This window comes from Bos grunniens, chromosome 7 (assembly GCF_055505025.1).
Source record: "Bos grunniens cultivar Pamir isolate PY7600 chromosome 7, Bosgru_T2T1.0, whole genome shotgun sequence".
Classification (NCBI taxonomy): Eukaryota; Metazoa; Chordata; class Mammalia; order Artiodactyla; family Bovidae; genus Bos; species Bos grunniens.
Window position 1 is genome coordinate 62,615,073 of NC_141171.1, and position 19,674 is coordinate 62,634,746.

A 19,674-nucleotide genomic window follows, 5' to 3' on the forward strand; every position below is an offset into this window, starting at 1 on the left:
AACTGGAGTGGCAGTTTTCCTTGACCTGCATTTTGCATTCTTGGGACAGCTTAGCAGAGCCATGATCTCAGTCGAGGTACAGTTGGCCTGGGCCACCGCTGGGTCTCTTGCTCATCATGCTGAGTGGGCATGATGGGAGAGGGCTTGTTGGGTGCTGTGCACGTGCATTCAGGGTGCCAAAAGCACTCCCAACCCACAGGAGGCAGAGAGCCAACCTGCAACAGGAGTCCTGGCTTCCGGGCCTGCCCACCATACCTCTTGGGACTTCCTGCTTAGACAGCAGGCTCCAAAGCTCCTCCAGCTTGGCAAGTGTTGTTCAGTTGCTAAGTTGTGTCTAACTCTTTGCAACCCCATGGACTGCAGCATCCCTGTCCTTCACCATCTCCCAGAGTCTGCAAGCATAATGTCTGATGAACAGCTTACATTTGTCTGTCTAGTAAACAACAGGTGGGCTTTGGGGAAATTCTGGGGAAAAAAAGAGAGGTTACATTTTTCTGAGAATATTACTGGATTATTGTTGTTGGCCATTAATGGTGCTTTCTCATCTCTCACTATTCTCTTAGGTTCTGCCCCTTGAAAACAAAATGAAGGATCCTAAGAAATTTTCGCTCATCCTCTATGTGGGAATGGCTATCGTCACTGCCCTCTATGTCAGCCTGGGGATTCTGGGTTACCTGCATTTTGGAGCTAACATCCAAGGCAGCATAACTCTCAACCTGCCCAACTGTTGGTATGTAGGGAAGGAGGGAATCCTAGGAGCACTGGTTTTTTTAAAAAAATCAATAAGGGTCATAATGTGTATTTTTCCTCCTTCTTATCTCTTAAATCAGCCCACTTCACTTTAGCCCCTTCGTGCCCCCATTCCCCAGATCAGCACCATCCTCCTTGGCTGCCCATCAAGCCTTTTGGCTGGTCTCCCTGCCTGAGTCTGACTCTCATATCTGTTCTTCTCCTGTTACCTGTGGGAGCCATCTAACCCTCAGTCCCGTCATGCATTCCCCTGTTGAGAGGGCACAGAACCTTCCCTTAGTTCTTAACGATGAAGAGGAAACCCTGAGATGCAGTGAGGGCCGCTCAGGCTCTAGCTCCACCCCCATCTAGCTCCTTCTCAGTGAAGAGGCCTCATGCTGGGAGTCACTCTGTTTGAGAAATTCTCTAATGTCTCACCGACTGAAACGTCAAGTCTAGGTCAGTGGCCCTCCTCTCTGCTGCCGCGGGGTCCCATGAGGATCCTGTCTCAGTCTTTATTCCATTGTGTTGTGGTTGTCTGTTTACCTGTGCCGTGCTCTCCCTACATTATAAGCTTCATTCATGTTACCCCAGCCCCCTGGCACAATGCCTGGCATACAGTCAAAACCAAGTGAAGATTTTTTGAACAAAAAGGGAGGACTAACTGCTGAGTCGGTGAGGCCTTTATAAATGAGGAGAGCTCACCAGAAAGCCACTGGAGCACAGAGGATAGAGGTGATCTGCTTTGTCCCAGCTCTCTATAGCCTTGGACAGGTCACAGCTTCCCACTGCCTCAGTTCCCCTTTCTGGGGACTAAGACTAGTCATTTCTGTCAGAATTGTCATGCAGATCAAATAACATGCGTGAGCTTGGTACTGCTGTACTGGCACTATGGAGAATAGGATGGTGCTGAGCTTTGTACTTTGTTTGGATGAGTCGTTCTGATGGAGACAGATGCCTCGTGGATTGATTGATCCACTGACTGATGGTGCCACTTCTCCCAGGAGATCTGAGCCCAGAAGGGTCAAGCATCCAGTCCACTGACCTCGAACCTTTCCAGATACATAAGGAAAGCGGAGGGCAGCCTTGCCTGGTCCGCAGCTTCTGCTGTGCCTGTCCCAGGACTGTCACTTGCTCCGTGCGCAGGTGCAGGCGAGCCTCTCACCATGGGCTGGGAACCCTTCTGTATCTCACTTTCCCTAAGTCATGATTGCTGTATTGCAGAGAACGACCAAGACATACTGAAATCCTTCCCGAAAAGGTAAATGTCAGAGGGTGTGTCCTAAGCAGCAATTCTTTTTGGAAGATTAAAATTTCATTGCAGACAGCAGCCGTGAGCAGATGCTGTAAAGCTTGTCGAATGCCCTAGGGATCAGAATAACCTTTCAGGTTGGCCTGGTTTTAGAGGTATAATGGGTGAGGCATTGTACAAGGACTGACTGAGGAAATTGAGAAAAGTATTTTTTCAGTAGGATCAGTGTTTAATACTGGTCACCCTGATCAGCAGACAAGTGGTAACCCTGAAGTGGGCTGTTTTCTCCCAAAAGTCTTTCTCTTTCCCTCTAATGCCTGCTTTTCAATTTCCAAATATTCATGCCTTTTCAAAAGAGAAGAGTCAAGTAATAGCTCAGCATAACTGAAGATAAATGGATCAGGAGCAGCAGAAGCAGCCAACATAATCTGAAGCCATAGGCGAGCATCTGTCTTCTTTCCTCTGATGTTTCCACCCCAGGTCCCCTAATCTTTCTGCCTCCCTTTGGGTATGATTTATTTGGCTGTCCCAGCAGGTGGCTATCCTGAATCTAGATTTCCCAGCACTCCAGAAGGCTTTGGGGCTGCACTGAGTTTAATTATAGAGCTGCTAGCTGGTTTTTTCCCAAAGGGTTTTTAATTATGTATTCTTGGAGCAAAAGACCTTTTGTCAATCTCAGTCTCTCCCAGGGTGTTCTCCTGCTTATAGCATTAGAACATCTTCTAGGTATTAAGTTCAACCACAGAGAAAGTCAGTGCACACCGTGAACAGTATAATCACTTTTTAAAAAAAGTCTTTATTGAATTTTTACAATATTGCTTCTGTTTTATGTTTTGGTTTTTTGGCCCTGAGGCATGTGGGATCTTAGCTCCCCGACCAGGGATTGAACCCACGTCCTCTGCACTGGAAGGCGAAGTCTTAACCTCTGGATCACCAGGAAGTCCCTATAATCACCACTTTTAAATAGATTTCCAGCAAGGGAGGGAGGCCACAGTTTCTTGCTGGTAATGCATGAGGGTCTTCTTTGAAGTGGAACTTTGCTTAGGGGCAGGATGGCCTTCTCTTTAATGGGCATGTCAAATCTGAATACTTACTGATCAGACCTTTTTTCTACTCTTCACTGTCCTAGGTCTGGGATAAGATAGACGTGTCCCATAGTAGGTTAGCAGTCTCTCTGAGCAGCCTCCCATGAAGCAGTGGTAGGATCGTAGCCAGCCCTAGTGGGATGGAAAGATGGCTTTTGTTCCTGCCTATTCATTCTGTGTGGTCACCATCTGATTCTTGGGAGCACCGCGTTGGATGGGAAAGATATGAAAAGGCTTGTTGCATTTGAATTGTATTTTTTTTCCTGCTGTTTACTCCTTTTTTTCTTGCCTTTTAAAAATGTTTTGTTTATTAATTTTTACCATGTCATGTTGGTCTCTGTTTTTATTTGTTAAAGGCCATATGCCCGTGGAAAAGATTCCAAATGTTCAAAGGGCATACAGAAAATATTAGGTTTCCACTTGGCTCTTCAGGACCCCTGTTTTACAATTTTCCATTTCAGAGGTTTCTTGTGTTTCCTCCTCAAGATACTTGGCGTATATAGGAATGTCACATGTACGTGTGTCTGAAAGGGGGTGATTTTCCTTCTTTTTCCTTTTTTAGACAGTGGGTACCATACTGTCTACACTGTTCTGCTTCATGCTTTTTTTCACTTCAATTTATGTCATGGGGGTAGTTTCGTATCAGCACCGGAGTTCTTTCTCCTACTTTTGAACACTTCTGTGGGAATGCCAGTTTTCCCAGGTGGCGCTAGTGGTAAAGAATCTACCTGCCAATCCAGGAGATGCAAGTGACATGGTTTGGATCCCTGAGTCGGGAAGATACCCTGGAGTAGAAAATGGCAACCCACTCCAGTTTCTTGCCTGGAAAATTCCATGGGTAGAGGAACCTGGCAGGCTACAATCTATGGGGTCACAAAGAGTCAGACACGCCTGAGCACATCGGGGTGCCATGATTTATTTAACCAATTCCCTACCGATTAACATTGGAACTCTTTAATCTTTCAGACTTAGAGCTGCAGTGACATATTTTTCCTGTAAGTTTATGTGTGCATGTACAAGTATAGCTATAGGATAAATCCCTAGACCTGAAATTGCTCATCCAAAGGAGACATGCGTTTGTAACTTGGAGAGATACGGCCAAATCACCACAGAGCCATTTTGCACTCTCACTGCTGGGTGTGTGAGTGTGCACAGCTGGCTCTGAGTGTGTCTCGACTCTCTCTGCAGGCTGTACCAGTCAGTTAAGCTGCTCTACTCCGTCGGCATCTTCTTCACCTACGCCCTCCAGTTCTACGTCCCTGCCGAGATCATCATCCCCTTCTTTGTGGCCCGTGGGCCTGAGCACTGTGAACTGGTGATAGATCTCTCCGTGCGCACTGTGCTGGTCTGTCTGACGTGTGAGTAGAAGACAAGATCATTACCTTGTCTGTTTTCTCCCCAGAGGGCGCCCAGTCCCCAGGGCTTTTGTGAGAGAGGGCCTGTGTCGTAGCCAGTGTTGTGTGAGCAGGGAACTCTGGGCACTGTCTCAGCATCAGAGTTGAGGCATGTCTGCGGAGGGACTGAATTGATTATAGACATGCTCTAAAGGATACAGGAACAGGAGTGGTAGTTTCTTTATAGAGACAGCCTAAAATGTAATGGCAATGGTCATGATGCTTCGTAAACGGGTGCAATTATTCTGTATGAAATATGGCAAAAGTTTAAAAGAGATCCATTTAACACACATGCATAATGAGTACTGTAAGTTCTTTGATAGCAGGTGTATCTTTGTTTATTTCAAATAATCGTGTTTTCAGTGTGACAGTCTATTCCTTGGATTGCATTTTGAGACTGCCTGATATTATTCTAGATACTTTTGGATGGTGTTCTCCCTAAAATCTGTTTCTTAGAAAATTTCTGTTGACTACCCTAGGTGTTTGCTTTATTACTTTGTATTTAATTCCTCTCTTCTGACCACATACCAGGAGTGTGAGCTGAGAGACAAGATAGCGCCTTATTTGTTCTTGGTTAAAACTGGTATAATTCAAAAATAAATTATTTTTTTGAAGCTCCTGTGAAGTTGATAAAATAATTCTTGAATAAATTGGTCTGTAATATCTAATTTAAATTTTAAGAGATTTACAGTTTCTTTCTAAATTGAAATACTTGAATCACAGATGTATGTCTCTTTTTGGCCATGGTTAGTTGTTTTTTTTTTTTTTTTAAACATTTTACTCTCTTGGGAAAAGAGACATCTTTGCTTATCATATTGGAACTTTCCTTAAAGTATGCAGTCCAAGCCTCTGTCTTTGAAGTAAAGCTGGTCTATATTTCTTTTAATTAGTTTTTTTTTAAGTTATTTTTTAATTGGAGGAAAGTTGTTTTACAACGTAGTGTTGGTTTCTGGTTGCAACAATACAAATCCACCATAGTTATATATGTATCCCTTCCCTCTTGAGCCTCCCTCCCCCGCCCCCCACCCCTCTAGGTCATCACAGAGCACCAGTCTGGGCTCCCTGTGTTGTATAGCAACTCCTCACCAGCTATTTTACACATGATGGTGTACATATGTCTACGCTGCTGTCTCCATTCGTCCCACTCTATCCCTGCCCAGCTGTGTCCACAGGTTTGTTCTTACTTCCGCATCCCCATTCCTTTCCTGCAGACAGGTTCCTCAGTACCATCTTTCTAGATTCCACATGTATGTGTTAATATACGATATTTGTTCATTGGACCAGAATGGAGTGTTTTAGGGATGAATGATTTGATAGTTGTCTAACGTGCGCTCATAGTCTGGAAAGTTTGAAATGACTTCATTGGTTGACTGTTAGCAAGAGCAGGGCAAGCAAGAGGCTGTCATCCTTTCCTCCCACCCACGTAGATGTGGGGAGCAGACTGGCGCCCATCCCAGGATGGCCCTCCCCCAGCCACCTACAGGTACCTTCCTGATGTTACTTCTAGGGCAGTGGGTGGAAGCTCAGTGTCCCAGGTCTGCATGGAAGGAACTCACTGGAGCTGAGACCTGAAGACCTTCCTATTTAATCTTGCGCAGCTCTCCTGCTGAGGCGTTCTTGTAGGCTGGACCTGGGTAGCAGAGTGCACACCTTGGTTTCACCAGCCCCAGAGAGCTGATGGCAACCAGGAATCTGACTTCTCATATTTTTAACTGGACAGCCCTTTGGGCTATCTCCTTAGACCAGCCTGGAAAACAGCCCACTGCCTGGAGGCCACTGCTGCCCCAAAGTGATTGAAAGGAAGGAATGTGCAGGGTACAGCTTTGACTTTCCAGTAAAGCACCTGAATGTGTGATAAGATCAGAGGCTTGTACTCTCCTAGATTTTACTGTTGTCTCTTGCCGGCAACCCTGAAGGCTTTGATCAAGCATGTGTATTTCCTCTACAGAGGAATTAGATCTGAGTGTTGAGGAGACAGCACCCATGTGCACGGTGTTCATAATGTCAACTCTAAGGCCCCGATTCTTGAGTCCAACAGATACTAGAAGAAAGGATAGGGATAGCTCAAATAATGGGCTTTGTTTCGGAGTGGTTACTGTAGAGAAAGTAGGGCTATCTGTGTACATGTGTTGTCCCTGCTGGAAGAGCTGGGGCACTGAGCTGGCCCTGGCTCCTCTCACCGCCCCATTTTCTTCTCAAGTTTGGCTCAGCCTCCGGTAGCATATGTCTCGCTTCCTGCCAGGTTCCTCTCCGCTGCACCCCGCGGGATCCAGCAATCCTGACTCACAGACCTCATGCTATCCTTAAATGCCTCTTGATTTTCACTTCGCTTTCCCTGGCTCTGTCTGTGGGTCTCACCTCCCTTCTGCGGTGTGACGCTCAGAGGATACGAGCTGCTTTTGATCTTCAAGCGCAATGGGTTGTTTTCCCTTTCTCCTGTGATCTCTTGTGACTTGACCTTGCATCGTCATCCTATTAAAGGGTGCAACCCCTTCATCTCTGAGTGCTCAGCCTCTCTTGCCTTCCCTGGAGACTTTGAAGTTATTGTGGGATTCGGGAGCAGTATTTTACTGTAGCACCAACTTAATTGCATTTATCTAAGTTCATTTTGTTTTTGTATCTTTGTAACTTCAGATCCTTTGGCCAAAGGTTAATTGGTATATGATTTTAGATCTTTGATGTAACTGTTTTCATTTACACCCATAAATTTTAATGGCAGCTTATATTATTGCTGTTTGGGCTATTTTCTTGTTTTCTCCCCAACTTTCTCTCCACCTCCTCACCCTCCATCCCCAAGGGAAGCAGGAAAATCTGGTTCAGCCTCATTTTTTTTTCCACTTAGAATTCAACCACTCTTCCCCATCTGCCAAAGATGACCATGTCTACTTTTTTGATGCTTTATTTCACACTTTTGGAGAGGAAAGGAAAGAAAAATATGCATGTCAGAGATTGGTGCTCATTTTGTTACAATTTTATATGGGACAGTAGTTTCTTCCAGCCCATATGTTTGGCCATGCAGACCTAGCAGATCACCTTATGTCCAGACCTTGTGTAGGAGAGGTTGGGAGAGGCTGCTCCACCTGAAAGAGGCCAGAGATGTGCAAAGAGTAGTTTCTTTGGATTCCTTGAGGCGCTAACCTGTCCTCCAGTGGTTTGAACTGATCTGCTGTGGCATTTGCCACATGACACATTTTATTTCAGTTAGGTATGAGAATGTCATAAACCTGTTATTGAAGACAGAATAGCAGTACAACCATCTCAGTTAGGAGATGTATCAGCCTAGAATATAAAGCAGTCCAAGCAGCCAGACTCTTTAGAGGATGAAGCTTCCAGGTCCAAACAAAGCGGCTTTCTCCACCCCTTTTGGCCTCCTACACATCTCGGTCTTGCAGCTACAAAGAAAGAGAGCAGCAGCACTAACTGTGCTCTGAGCCCCAATCTCCACCACGGGCTCGGTCATGAGGCCTCAGTTTCTTCATTTGTAAGATGTGAAAGGGATCCCCTCACTTCATGTCTAAAACTCTGTCATTCTGCACTAGTACTTTGAGCTTGATTTTAAATTCCTACCAAAATATTACTCCAAAAAAAGTTAATGTAATAAAAGCGTTTGAAGATTGTCTAGATCTAGAGTAAGTGAAAAAGAAATTCCCAATATCCCAGTGACTTAAAATAACTTTTTTGCATTTTATCTTCTGTGTTAATCCCCATGGGCGCTTTTTATAAATAATTGCAGTCCTCATATACATGTGATTTTGTCTTTGGCATTTGGTTTAAAATTGTCTCATGACTGTGCATATCTTTGGAAATACTTTTTATGACTGCATGATATTCCATTGTATCGGTAGGTCATGTTTACGAAACTACTCCTTTAACAGTGGACATGTAGGTGGTTTCCCTTGTTTTTGTATTGTTTTTAAAATTTATGCTCCCACTAAAGGAAATTATACATTCTGTCCAAGACTGTTATTAATTTTAAAGACAGATTTCTAGCCGTTTGAGAGTCACACAGATGAGCTTCATCCACACTGGTGGTGATAACAGCAGTAAGCACTTCTGGACACAGGAGCGGTAAGTGTCCAAGGGCCTTCTGTCAGCGTGTTTGTCTCTTAAGTGCTTTCTCTGCTCTGTGCGTAAGTCAGCTCTTTCTGTTGTGGTCTAAAACCACAGGCTCAGAATTCCAGTCAGTTCCTTCTCTGAACATGGCCGTTGGCCTCCTGCTGCTTCAGCAGTTAAAAGATCACGTTTTCAGTGTCTCTTAACCCAAAAGGAAGATGTTTTGCAATACCATTGGAGCCCTCTTGACTAATCATGTGATCTGCTCGTCCTCAGGGCAACAGCGAAGCTGTTCATGTCACAGCTAGGCTGCTGCAGGGGGCTGGGGAACTGCCAGTGGGGAGAGTGCTGTCTTTGACCTTCTTTGTGTGAGATGCTCTTTCTGTGGGGGAGTAGGGAGAGGGTTCCTGGAGGAGGGCATGGCAACCCACTCCAGTAATCTTGCCGGGAGAATTCCCATTGGCAGAGAAGTCTGGCGGGCTATAGTCCATGAGGTTGCAGAGTCAGACACAGCTGAGCAACTAAGCACAGCACAGCACAGGGAGAGGGGGTTCCCAGTTGGCTGCTTCCTCAGGTATCTGCCTTCTTGGATTTCTCTTTCTTAAGGGCTTTAACTCATGGAGTAAAGACATTCAGTGTTAGAAGAGGTTTTAGTTGCTCCCATATCTTTCCTGAGTACCTGATTCCCATCTCTGGAATTAGTGAAATCTAGTTTGCCTGGACAGGGAAGCCTGGTGTGCTGCAGTCCATGGGGTCGCAAGGAGTTGGACATGACTGAGCGACTGAATTGAACTGAGTTTGCCTGGTGTTTGGTAAACAGAGGCCTTGGTTATTAGGTCCTCCGTTTGGGTCCCTCTCCCTTCCTCCTCCCCCAGCATATTAACTAATGGGAAGTTCATTCTTCCTGCCTTCTCCCCTCATTATGTTTCTCCAGTGTCGGGCTGCATTTAGGGTTCAACTGTGTATCTGGTCAAGCTAGGACAGGAAGAGGGTCCTCCCTTTGCAGCCCTGTGGTCCTGGCTTTTTAAAGTTTTGCCCTTTAAAAAATACCTCTATTAAGGACATTTGTGTTAAACATACTTATCTTGTATATCAGTAGTCAAGTCAAGAACAAGTTTTCAGGTTGCTATTTTAAAGTCATGATGAAATGGAACATTTCCATCCAGTCTGAGAAAAGATTCTGATCTTGCAAGCTTCTGTTTCTTTCTGTTTTCACTTAATTCTTATCAGAGTGGAGCACATGACTCCATTTAGCTCATATCATGAAGTACCCATCTGTCCTCCAGGCTAGTACGCAAGAGGAAAGGAGAGGACAGACCCTCAGCACTGGGAGGGGCCAGGCAGATCCTCTGACTTGTCTCCTCCAGGGACTTATTGTCTCAGCATAAACGCCTGCTTTCTCTTCAGTGGTTGGAGCATCCCGGGGACCAGGAGGAATAACTCACACTTCCTTTTATAGTACAAAACCAGAGCGACTCGGTGGTTTAATAGCCGAGTCGTGTCTGACTCTTTGTGACACCATGGACTGTAGCCCGCCAGGCTTCTCTGTCCATTGAATTCTCCAGGCAAGAATACTGGAGTAGGTTGCCCTTTCCTTCTCCAGGGGATCTTCCCAACCCAGGGATTGAACCTGGGTCTCCTGCATTGCAGATGGATTTGTTACCAACTGAGCCACCAGGGAAGCCCTAGTCGGGGGCAGGGGGGCTAGAAGTTACATTTTTGGCCCGACCATGTCTTCTAAGATGGAATCCTGTGAGTCAGCTGTATCACTCTGGAGCAGCACATGGTACTTCCCAGACAGTGAATTGAGGGACATATTCCAGAACACATTCCCAAGTGACTAAATCTGCATTGTGCAGTTGCTTAAAATTTCAGAGTCAAGTGCAATGCAAGTTATCCAGTGTTAATGAAGTCACCTTACTCCATGGGTAAATGAAGTTAGGCTCAGAATGGGAGCTGATTCCACACCCCAGGTCACATGCAGCCTGCTCCTGAGCAGGAATGGATAATGCTGTTAGCTAACATTTATGAGGCCTTTGTTATGTGTGTAGAACTCCAAGTTCTTTACCTGAATGATCTTATTTGACCATCCCTATTTAGCAGTAGGGAAGATGTCTTAACTAGGTTAAGTAACTGACTGGTCAGTGGTGGGTTGGAGCCTAGATTTTGAGTCCCGACCCTTAACCACACCCTTATACCAGCCTTTCCAAGGCCCAGATCTGATGACTGCCTCAGCTGTTTCCATCCCATTGCTCACCTGAACTGAAACATCTGGAGCCACCGCTGTGTGGTTAAACATTAGGCAGAGAGATCCAGACCCCAGAGAGGGCAAGTGTCTTACTCCAGGTCACACAGCAGATCAGCTCTTGTTGTCTTAGGTTTTCTGTGATGAGAGCATCATTTTGTCATCAACCTACAAACACTTCCAACTTTCCTCCAAACTCAACCCTGACGGTTTGAGGGCCATCATCAACTCTAGTTAGAAATAGCTGAAGGCTGAAACAGACTATTTTAAACTTGCAGAACAAGTTAAAAGCTTATACCTTTGGTAGACTCTGAAGGCTTCAGAACAGTGAGGGTATTCAGAGATAATTGCCATGAAGGTTGAATGTAGAAGAAAGAAAGAGGAAGGGATTGCCCTGAGGTTGTAAAACCCTGGGCAGCATAGGCAGATCTGAAACTCATTTTCCTTGTACCTCCTTTTGTTACCAGGCTTCAAAATCCTTGTCTGGAGTCCTCTGAAAAGCAGAGAGGGGTCATGGCTGACCTGTACTGGATTTTCTACCTCATGATTGTGGTGTGTCTCTGGGAAAGCTAATCTGGTATCTGAACCCCTCAGTTCTTCACAGACAGGATCTTTCTGCTGATCAGCCAGATCCCCTGTTCTCCCTCCTCCTGCTCATACCATTCTGTATTTTCTTGATCTTTGGGTCTATAATGTTACTGAATCAGGTACTTGAGGCCCTAGTTCCAGTTCTGTCACTTTCTATCATGTAAATTCTTCAGGGCTGTCTTTCCGCGGAGACCATAATAATGTTGTGGAGGTCTGTACCTATGGAGCAGAGGCGAATTCAGCTCAGCGAGTGCTTGTTTCCCAGTGCTGTCTGCTAGACAGTAGACGTTCTGCATGATGGGAGTGCTCCAGGTCTGTGCTGTCCAGGATAGTAGCCAGGAGGCACAGGTGGCAGTTGAGTCCTTGCAGTGTGGCCGGTGTGACTGAGGGACCGAGTTCATTCAGATTTGGATAGCTAGTGACAGTGGCGTTATTGTACGGCGCGACTGCAGAGTGAGTGAATGTGAGACGGGTGACGTGGCTCTGCTTATCCCGGTTCCCAGCCTGCCTCTTGCCTTCCCGCATGGAGTGGTGTTCCAGGCAAAAAAGTGAGTATTTCTCTTAAAACCTGGCCTCTAAATGTAGCCCCTGCTTTCATCTGGTGCTCACCCAAAGCAGCAGCAATTGATTCCAATAGTCCATCTGGAGGGTACAGTTGGCTGCACAGGATTAAGAAGTTCTGGCGTCTCACCACTGTGATGCCTTCCTCAGAGCAGTTGGACTTCGCTTCTGCTTTATGAAATGAATGTAGAATTGAAACCCTCAGCAGCAGTTAGCAGTGTGAGTCTACTGTGTCCAGTGTGAGTCTCTTATAGAGATCAGGGAGGAGATAGATGTGCTCTGGATTACTGTCTCAATGCTCAGAACTGCTGGCCGGAGCCCAGCAATGGGGAAGACGATTCATCAAAATAATTTGATTATTAGCGAGTTAACGGTGCACTTGCCATGAGCAACGAAATATACACTACTGCTGATAATATTAACTGTATTGTGTGCCTGGTGTACACCAGGCCTTTTGTTAAGTGCCTCTGTAACCTCCTTTGATCATCACGGGAGCTTTTATATCTTCATCTCATCAACAAGAAAACTGGGGAGTAGAAAAGAGCCATGTGTCACTCAAGACACAGCCAGAGTCCAAACACTAGTGCCCAATTCCAGAGCCCATAATCCTCAATAAACCTATGAAACATTGGCTTTCACCACTACCCGCCCCCCGAGTGGAGAGCTGAGTTAGGGGAAGTCATAGGGTCAGTGGGCAATGGAGTAAGTCCTCTGCTTGGATTTAAACAGCACTGTCTGACTAGCTGGCTGGTGGTACAGGTGTTGGTGTGCTATGGAAAGCTGTGGCGTTTCCTCACGCAGTCCTCATTTCATCTTTATCATCTCTGCACCTTCTTCACATACACCCGGGCTAAGTGTCAGGTCTGGAAGCCACCGGCTTGTCCTGACACAGGAATGCAGTCATCGTGGGGGGCTTCGCTCTTGAGGTCAGCCTGCACACAGATCTGCTTCTTTTCGCTGCGTGAAAGTGCTCTATGCCATGGGGCTTACATGGGATTGTTCAGAAGGAGGGTCCCCCCATTCCCACCATTTCATTTCTTGTCTTTCAAGTAGAGAGGTTTGTGTCAGAGGTACCTCAGGGGTAAGAAGATGAGCAGTCGCTCAGAAAAGGTCTACCTCTTTTTCTGCTCTCCACTCACTGTCCTTTAGTAGGACCAGATTGCCCTGGGATGTAATTTGGCTCCTTTTCCTCAGAAAGATGGAAGTCACAGACTGTGACAGGAGAAGCTGGGAGATCTGGGTTCCCATCCCAGTTCTGCCTACCTTGCAGTGAGTCCTGGGTTATGCCACCTCTCCAGGCATCAGTTTTCTCATCTGTGCAATGAGAAATTGAGCTGGATGATGTTTTGGCTTCCTTGGAGCTCCCCCTTCTGTGAGACGGACTTGCTAGATTTGCTGAATGGTAAGGCGGTCTCTCCCAGCTCTGGGTGGTCCTCAACAGGCGTGTCCTCTCTCCCACAGGCATCTTGGCCATCCTCATCCCCCGCCTGGACCTGGTCATCTCCCTGGTGGGTTCCGTGAGCAGCAGTGCCCTGGCCCTCATCATCCCGCCCCTCCTGGAGATCACCACCTACTACTCGGAGGGCATGAGCCCCATCACCATTGTCAAGGACGCCCTGATCAGCATCCTGGGTTTCGTGGGCTTTGTGGTAGGGACGTGTCTGACCCTGTATGAGCTGATCCAGCCAAGCAGCGCTCCCATCTTCATCAACTCCACCAGTGCCTTTGTATAGCAGGCTGGGTGCGTCCCTGCACCAGCCCACTCCACCCTGTGTGTTCCCCCAGCACCTGGCTCCAGAGCCTCAGGCAGGGTCCAGGCTCTGGGGGAAGGTAAGGTCGCTGTCTGGGAACCCCTACCTGGCTCCTAGGTACCCTGGGTCAGGTAGGGATGAAGACAGGGTAGGGCGTGGGCAGCAGATTCGCTGCTGCATGGGAGGTACCTCTAGCGGCAGCGCCATCTCTGTTTATTTGTACTTATTTTAACCCGGAACTTTTCACCTCTTTTCCCTGATCCCACCTCCTCCCTTCACTGCCTGCCTTTCTCCTTCTGACCCACCTCTCCAAATTATCCCTGTTGCACAATTCACTTTATCTAAAAATTTCAGTGTCTGTCACCTCATGTTTTCTCCTTGCCCGGGCCAAGCCTAGATGAAATAATGTGGGCATGCCCCTCTTTATCAAGCCAAGCCCACCTCTTAGCTCTCTTCCAAATATTTTACCTCAGTATTCTCCTGCCTATTCAAGTCTCCGCCCAGTAGTGGAGCCTACCTAGTAGTTGAAAACCAGCCCCCAAAGCTAGAGGTTTTGGCCTTTCTCTGGCTTGCCGTGACCCTTGGCAACACCACCTCCTCTCCGGTTTCCTCGCATGGGTCACGATACTGTTATCTTAGTTGCTCGAACTGCTGAAAGATATCAAGTGCTGCCAAAATTGAAAATATTTATATTTTATTTAAAACCAGCTTTTGTTTTTAGATTCTGTCTCTAGATCTGGGCCTATTTGCAACTTTTTCCTTCCTCAGTAAACTCTCACTCAACTCCTCCCTCTGAGAGGAAACTGAGTCCAGGAGGTGTCTACGGAGGCCCTCAGCACCCTTGGCCGAGGACCCCAGAGCTTTTAGTCAGGACCATCGAAGTGCGGACCTCTGTGGGGAGTCACGGACCTTGCCTCCCATCAACCAACCTGATTTCCTCCTGAGAAGGCAGGAAGGACTCAGGAGATGTTGCACGAAGCGGAGGGGAAGAATGGCGATGTGGGGTGGGTTTCTCTCCATAGGAGGCTTAGAAAACAGCCGCTTTGTGCATTCAGACCTGTTCCCCACCTCAGCTCCTGACGGACAGATGGCACGGCAGCGTCCAGGAGGACACCCCGACTCTTGCTGTGAACGAGAAGATGAGGCCAGTGTGAAGGGCAGTTCCCAGAGTTTGCAGCAGCTGGTCCGACACTGCATGTGGTGCTCGGTTGTTTACAAGCCCTGGAGGACAGGGCGGGTGGGCAAAGTACCCAGCCCCAAGCTGCCTCCAGGATCTGGACTTCTAATGGAACCACTTGGTTGGGACTTCGGTCTCCTGTGTTCTGAACACTAATCGTGCCCTTGTCCCTCTACCCCCAACCCCGCATGCCTCCCTGGGTATCAGAAAAGAGGCAGCCTCAGGGCTGACTCACCTCAAGGTCAACCATCAGGTGTGGGGACAAACTGCAGAGAAGGCTTGGAAATGTCCATTGCGCTGTCGGCTGCCTCTTCCCTCTTGGTGTGACAGGTATCACAGAAGGCTGTTCACTGAATCTCCGTCTCTTGAGTTGTGTATGTGTGTGTGTGCACGCACATGCTCCTGTGTAGGTAACAGGGTCGTGCTGTCCTCCACCCCTGCCCGCCTCTTACCTGAAAGTGGGGAGAGCAGCACTCCTTTATCAGGGGTTTACTTTTTGTGTTTCACCAAAGCTCTTGGGGGCTGGGACCCACCCTCACAGCCCCAGCTTTTTTCTTTCTCTTCTGTTCCAAAGCCAGACTCTCTCATTCAGTGACACCTGACCTACTTAATCATTTGTTCACTTAGGAAGATGCAGTCAGTGGTGATCTGGTCTCCCTTAGGAAAGTGAACACTTTCCCCCATTCTTTCGGCTCTTTGGTGGTCACTCACAGGTGCTCATGTGACCAGGGTTCTAACTGGAGGTAGCAGTGGCCCTGCCCTCTGGAGCCTCAAGCTTTCTGAGTAACTTCTGGTTACCAAAGTGTAACTTCAAGAACCTTTAACTCCCATTTGCAAGCCCAGGCTCCAGCAGTCTTTCCAGAGCGGTCCTGAGTATTTGTTTCCATCGAGAAGGTGTGGGCCACTATTAAGGGCTCAGACATGTGTCCCACCCACAGCTTCCACGGTGGAGGCTTCTGTGTGCTCAGGGCACAGCTAGAGGCAGTCCTGTCCAGGCGGCTCTTGAGACCCAGTCTGGGATGCTGGGACCTGACAACTGGACAGCACGATCCTGAGGTCTTTTGGCCCCATGTCTATTGCTTCAGGGCCCCTGCCCAGGGAACCTGGTATGTAGGAGAGACTGCTGCAGCCTTGGAGCTTCAGGAAACTAGCTTGGCCTGGCCTTGCCCTGTTCGATAGCTTCCTGTGCTTTTTCTTCTCGGGCAGCCTGATCACATGGCTGCTTCAGGAGACCCAGGCAAGGTGGATGCCATGGGGACCTTCCTGCTTGTGCAGTTGCACAGCAGTCAGTTGTCGAGTAAAGGGTTGGCCAGATGGTTTAGTGGAAGAAGCCCTTCCTTTTACAGAAGCAGCTGGCGAGCCCAGCTCAGGGAAGCTTAGTCTGCTGCCCACAGGGCTTCTCAGTCAGGGCTCCCTCCCTGCTTCCTTCGCAGCCTCTCCCTGGGCCCTGCTTTAGTCTCTGGTGAAGAAGCCCCAGCATAAGTAGGAGACCAATCAGGGAACAAAAGAGCAAAGGCTTGCAGGGATGTGGGGCCACATCTTTCTGACCAAAGGTAAACGATAGGGCTTTCTGGCCCAGTGCTGTTCACTCTGTGTCCTTCTCCAGCCTCCCCAGGGCGGCCCCAGGTTCCATCAGCCCAGAGGTAGCTTCTCAGAGCCCCTTGTTCCTTCCTGCAGACGCCACTATCAGGAGCAGGTTTCCAACTCCCTGCAGGCAGTATACCTCTCCTTAAATGCAGGTTCTTGCTGGGAACAGCGTGACCTGGCATCCTCTAGTCACTTTTTCTAGAAGTTGTACCATTCACAAGTGGCATTATTTATATTTATGTTGTGCTGCTAAGAGCCCTTCATGTGCACAGACCCTGGCCAGATGGATGTGACTGTGTGGTGTGTCTTAGCCTAGAACCTGCAGCTTAACTCCTCTGTCAGTCACCTTTCCAGTCAGATTTACTGGCTGATAATGCTCACCGTTTACCCTCTACCCCCACGAAAGGCAAACTTTGCAGTTTGCAAAGTTGTCTTAAAGTGATGATCTCCAAACAGGTATGTTAGGAAAATCTTTTCCCCCTCCTTGTTCTCCTGCCTGGCTTTTTTTTCCCTCAAATCTCTCCCTTCCTAAATTGTAGAACAGCATCTCTGTTTAACACTACATGTTTGCCTCATGTGTTTTTGGAAGTGCAGAATCTCAATTTATGTCTGTTTACAGCTCTCTTTATTCACTACTCACTGCAAGGGAGTCTGTATCAGTTTGTTTTATTTCATGGCTGATTGGATGTTCAGGTGAGCCCTGGCATCTACCTAGCTCAGAACACAAAGCTGCTTCTTGGTGGAAATAAAATTAAAAAGGCTTGACTTGATGTACAGGAGTCGGCTCCAAGTCTGCCTTAGAATTTAATTTTCCAAGGTACATTACGCATCTCCAAGACCATTAAGAGGAAAGGAAAGAGTACGGTTTATATTGAAATCATGGTTAATACTTTTAGACAGTCCTGCTAGTTGCAAAGCTGTTTGCACTCACGGCATCAGCCTGTGACATTTCTTCCCTGTCCTTTAATCCCCGGGTCTTTCCCTGGCCAGGGGACATAAATGGTGCTGAGCTGAGGTTACCAGAGTCGCGGTGGGGAGTAATGGTGAAGTTGCCTGCTGTCAGCCATGTTCTTTTGTTTCAATCAAGGTGATGCTGTGGAAGTGGTTTTGTTTTACTGAAATTTACTGAACAATAAAATTATGTGACTCTGTTGTAAACCATGTTAGTGGATATGTGACCAAGAGGAAAATGAAAAACTGCCATCCAGCGGGTCTTGATAACTAGACAGTCCCGTGTATGTCATGTGCCTGTGTGCATGTGTACGTTCTGAATGGTACGTGTAGAAATGCGGGTCATGCAGGGACTCATGAAGATTTTGTTTTGGGTTCTGCACACGGATCATGTGTTAAACTTTTCCTTAATAAATGAGCTTTATTTTTTATTTTTGAGAGCTTGGAGTCTGTGTCTTTGTTTTCTCTCTGTCTCTTTTTTTTTCCCCCGATCACTCAGATCCCTTTACTGGATCTTAGGTCAAAATGTTTCTAGGTTTATGTCACAGAACTCATCTAGGGGAGTAGTGTGAACAGCAGACCCACCTATGGATGGAGAGTCCCTGAGAAAGGGCAGGTAGTTACTTTTCTGTTAGACAATCCTGCTCTTCCTAAGTCTACTCCTGCTTCTCTTGAAAGCTTGCGTAGGAATTCTTAGCCCCCTCTGTGCATGTCAGAGGACCACCCAGGACAGGCGTGATGGTTTTCAGTGTCAAGGTGGTTGGGCGATTATATTGAATAACCCAGTTATTCAGTTAAACACTAACCTAGGTGTTGCCGTGAAGGCATTTTGTAGTTGTGGTTAATGTCCACAGTCAGTTGCTTTTAAATAAAAAGATAATCCCCAAAATGTGTGTGGGCTTCATCCAATCAGCTGAAGAGCCTCAAGAGCGTAATGGAGGTTGTTTCACTGAGAAAGAAAAAATTTTGCCTCAAGACTACAGCATTGACTCCTGCCCAAGAGTTTCTAATCACCAGCTGGCCATGTACATTCTGAACTTGCCAGCCTGCACAATCACACACGTTCTTGAAATGCCCGTCTGTGTGTGTGTGTCTTGTCTCCTCCTCTCTCCGCCCCCCACCACCTCCCATATGTTTTCATGTGTGTACATCTCCATCTTACTTGTCCTGCTTCTCTGAAGAACCCTGACTGATACAAGAGGTAATACTTGTATTACCCCCACCTTTCTTGAAGTGATGAGATAGACGTCAGGACATGGAAGAGATGACTCCCCTTCCTTTTTTGTCACATTGCAGAGGAAAAGCAAGGCCATCCAAGCTGCCCCTAAGACGGTTTGAAAACTAATCGTTGGACACTAGATTAGACTTCTCTAAAAGCAGAGCCCTCAAGGAGCACTGTTGAGGCACAACACTTATGGAGAAAGGTGGGGAAACATGACTGTTTTCTGTGATCAGTGTTATTACTGGACCTGAGGGGCTCAAAGGCATTCAGTGTCTGTTCCAGAACAGCGGCCAGCAAGGGACAGAGTTGGGATACTTACACAAGCCTTGTGGTTGCAGAACCCAAGCTCTTTCCTGAGGCGCTGGCTGCCTCGCCCTACTTGTTGCAGCCTCAGGTGGGAGGGCCACCCTTAGGGACTGTTGAGAGGCTTAGAGAGAATGCTACATGGTACCTGGCATGAGGGGCTCATGAAACATAAAGTATTAGCTGAATTGAAGAAAACCAAGATTTGGAGAGGAGCTGTTTTACTTGTATTTTTGGTTCTGTGTTCATTCGTTATAATCTTGTCTTGCTCACTGGCTTCAGGCAGAGCATTCAGCCCTTCTTAGACTGTTCATGTTTTTATTCCTGCTCATATCCATACATAATGGCCATAATCCCTCCTTCCAGGTAACGAAGGCCCTCAAGGTCAGCCCACTGCACTCACACAGACATAAGCTGAGTGACAGGAACTGGATTTGGACCCTAGATCTAGCCAGGGCTTTTTGCTAAGTAGGTTGGTTTCCTCAGACCCAGCCCATTGCAGATGTGTGCCAAGAAACTGTGTGTCTTCAGCCAGTACCCTTTAGATCCTTGGCCACTGATATCCTCCCACCTTTGGGAGAGTAAATAGGGATATAATTTACATATGATAAAAGTCACTTTTTTTTAGGTACGCAACTTGATGAGCTTGGGCAAATGCATGCAGTCATCTGACCACCATTTCAGTGAAGATACAGAATGTTTCCTTTACCCCTACAGGTCCCTGTGTCCCTTTGCTATCAGTCCCATCCCCATGCCACTCGCCCTTGGGAACAACA

The 19,674-nt window shown here is 47.1% G+C and overlaps 1 protein-coding gene across 11 annotated transcripts in view; it reads left to right on the plus strand.

Moving 5' to 3' along the window:
• The window catches only part of SLC36A1 (solute carrier family 36 member 1), an 88,280-nt gene that overhangs the window by 32,199 nt on the left and 36,407 nt on the right, over window positions 1–19,674 (plus strand). For 4 of the 11 annotated variants that reach the window (XM_086412517.1, XM_086412518.1, XM_086412522.1 and 1 more), the window contains 3 exons: window positions 564–730; window positions 4,255–4,424; window positions 13,369–17,813. In XM_086412517.1, coding sequence (XP_086268643.1) covers window positions 564–730; window positions 4,255–4,424; window positions 13,369–13,640 — 609 coding nt within the window. In that variant the 3' untranslated portion in view covers window positions 13,641–17,813. Of the gene's footprint in view, window positions 1–563; window positions 731–4,254; window positions 4,425–13,368; window positions 17,814–19,674 lie in introns of those variants that run through there. The other 7 variants (XM_086412519.1, XM_086412520.1, XM_086412525.1 and 4 more) reach the window with 4 other exon arrangements.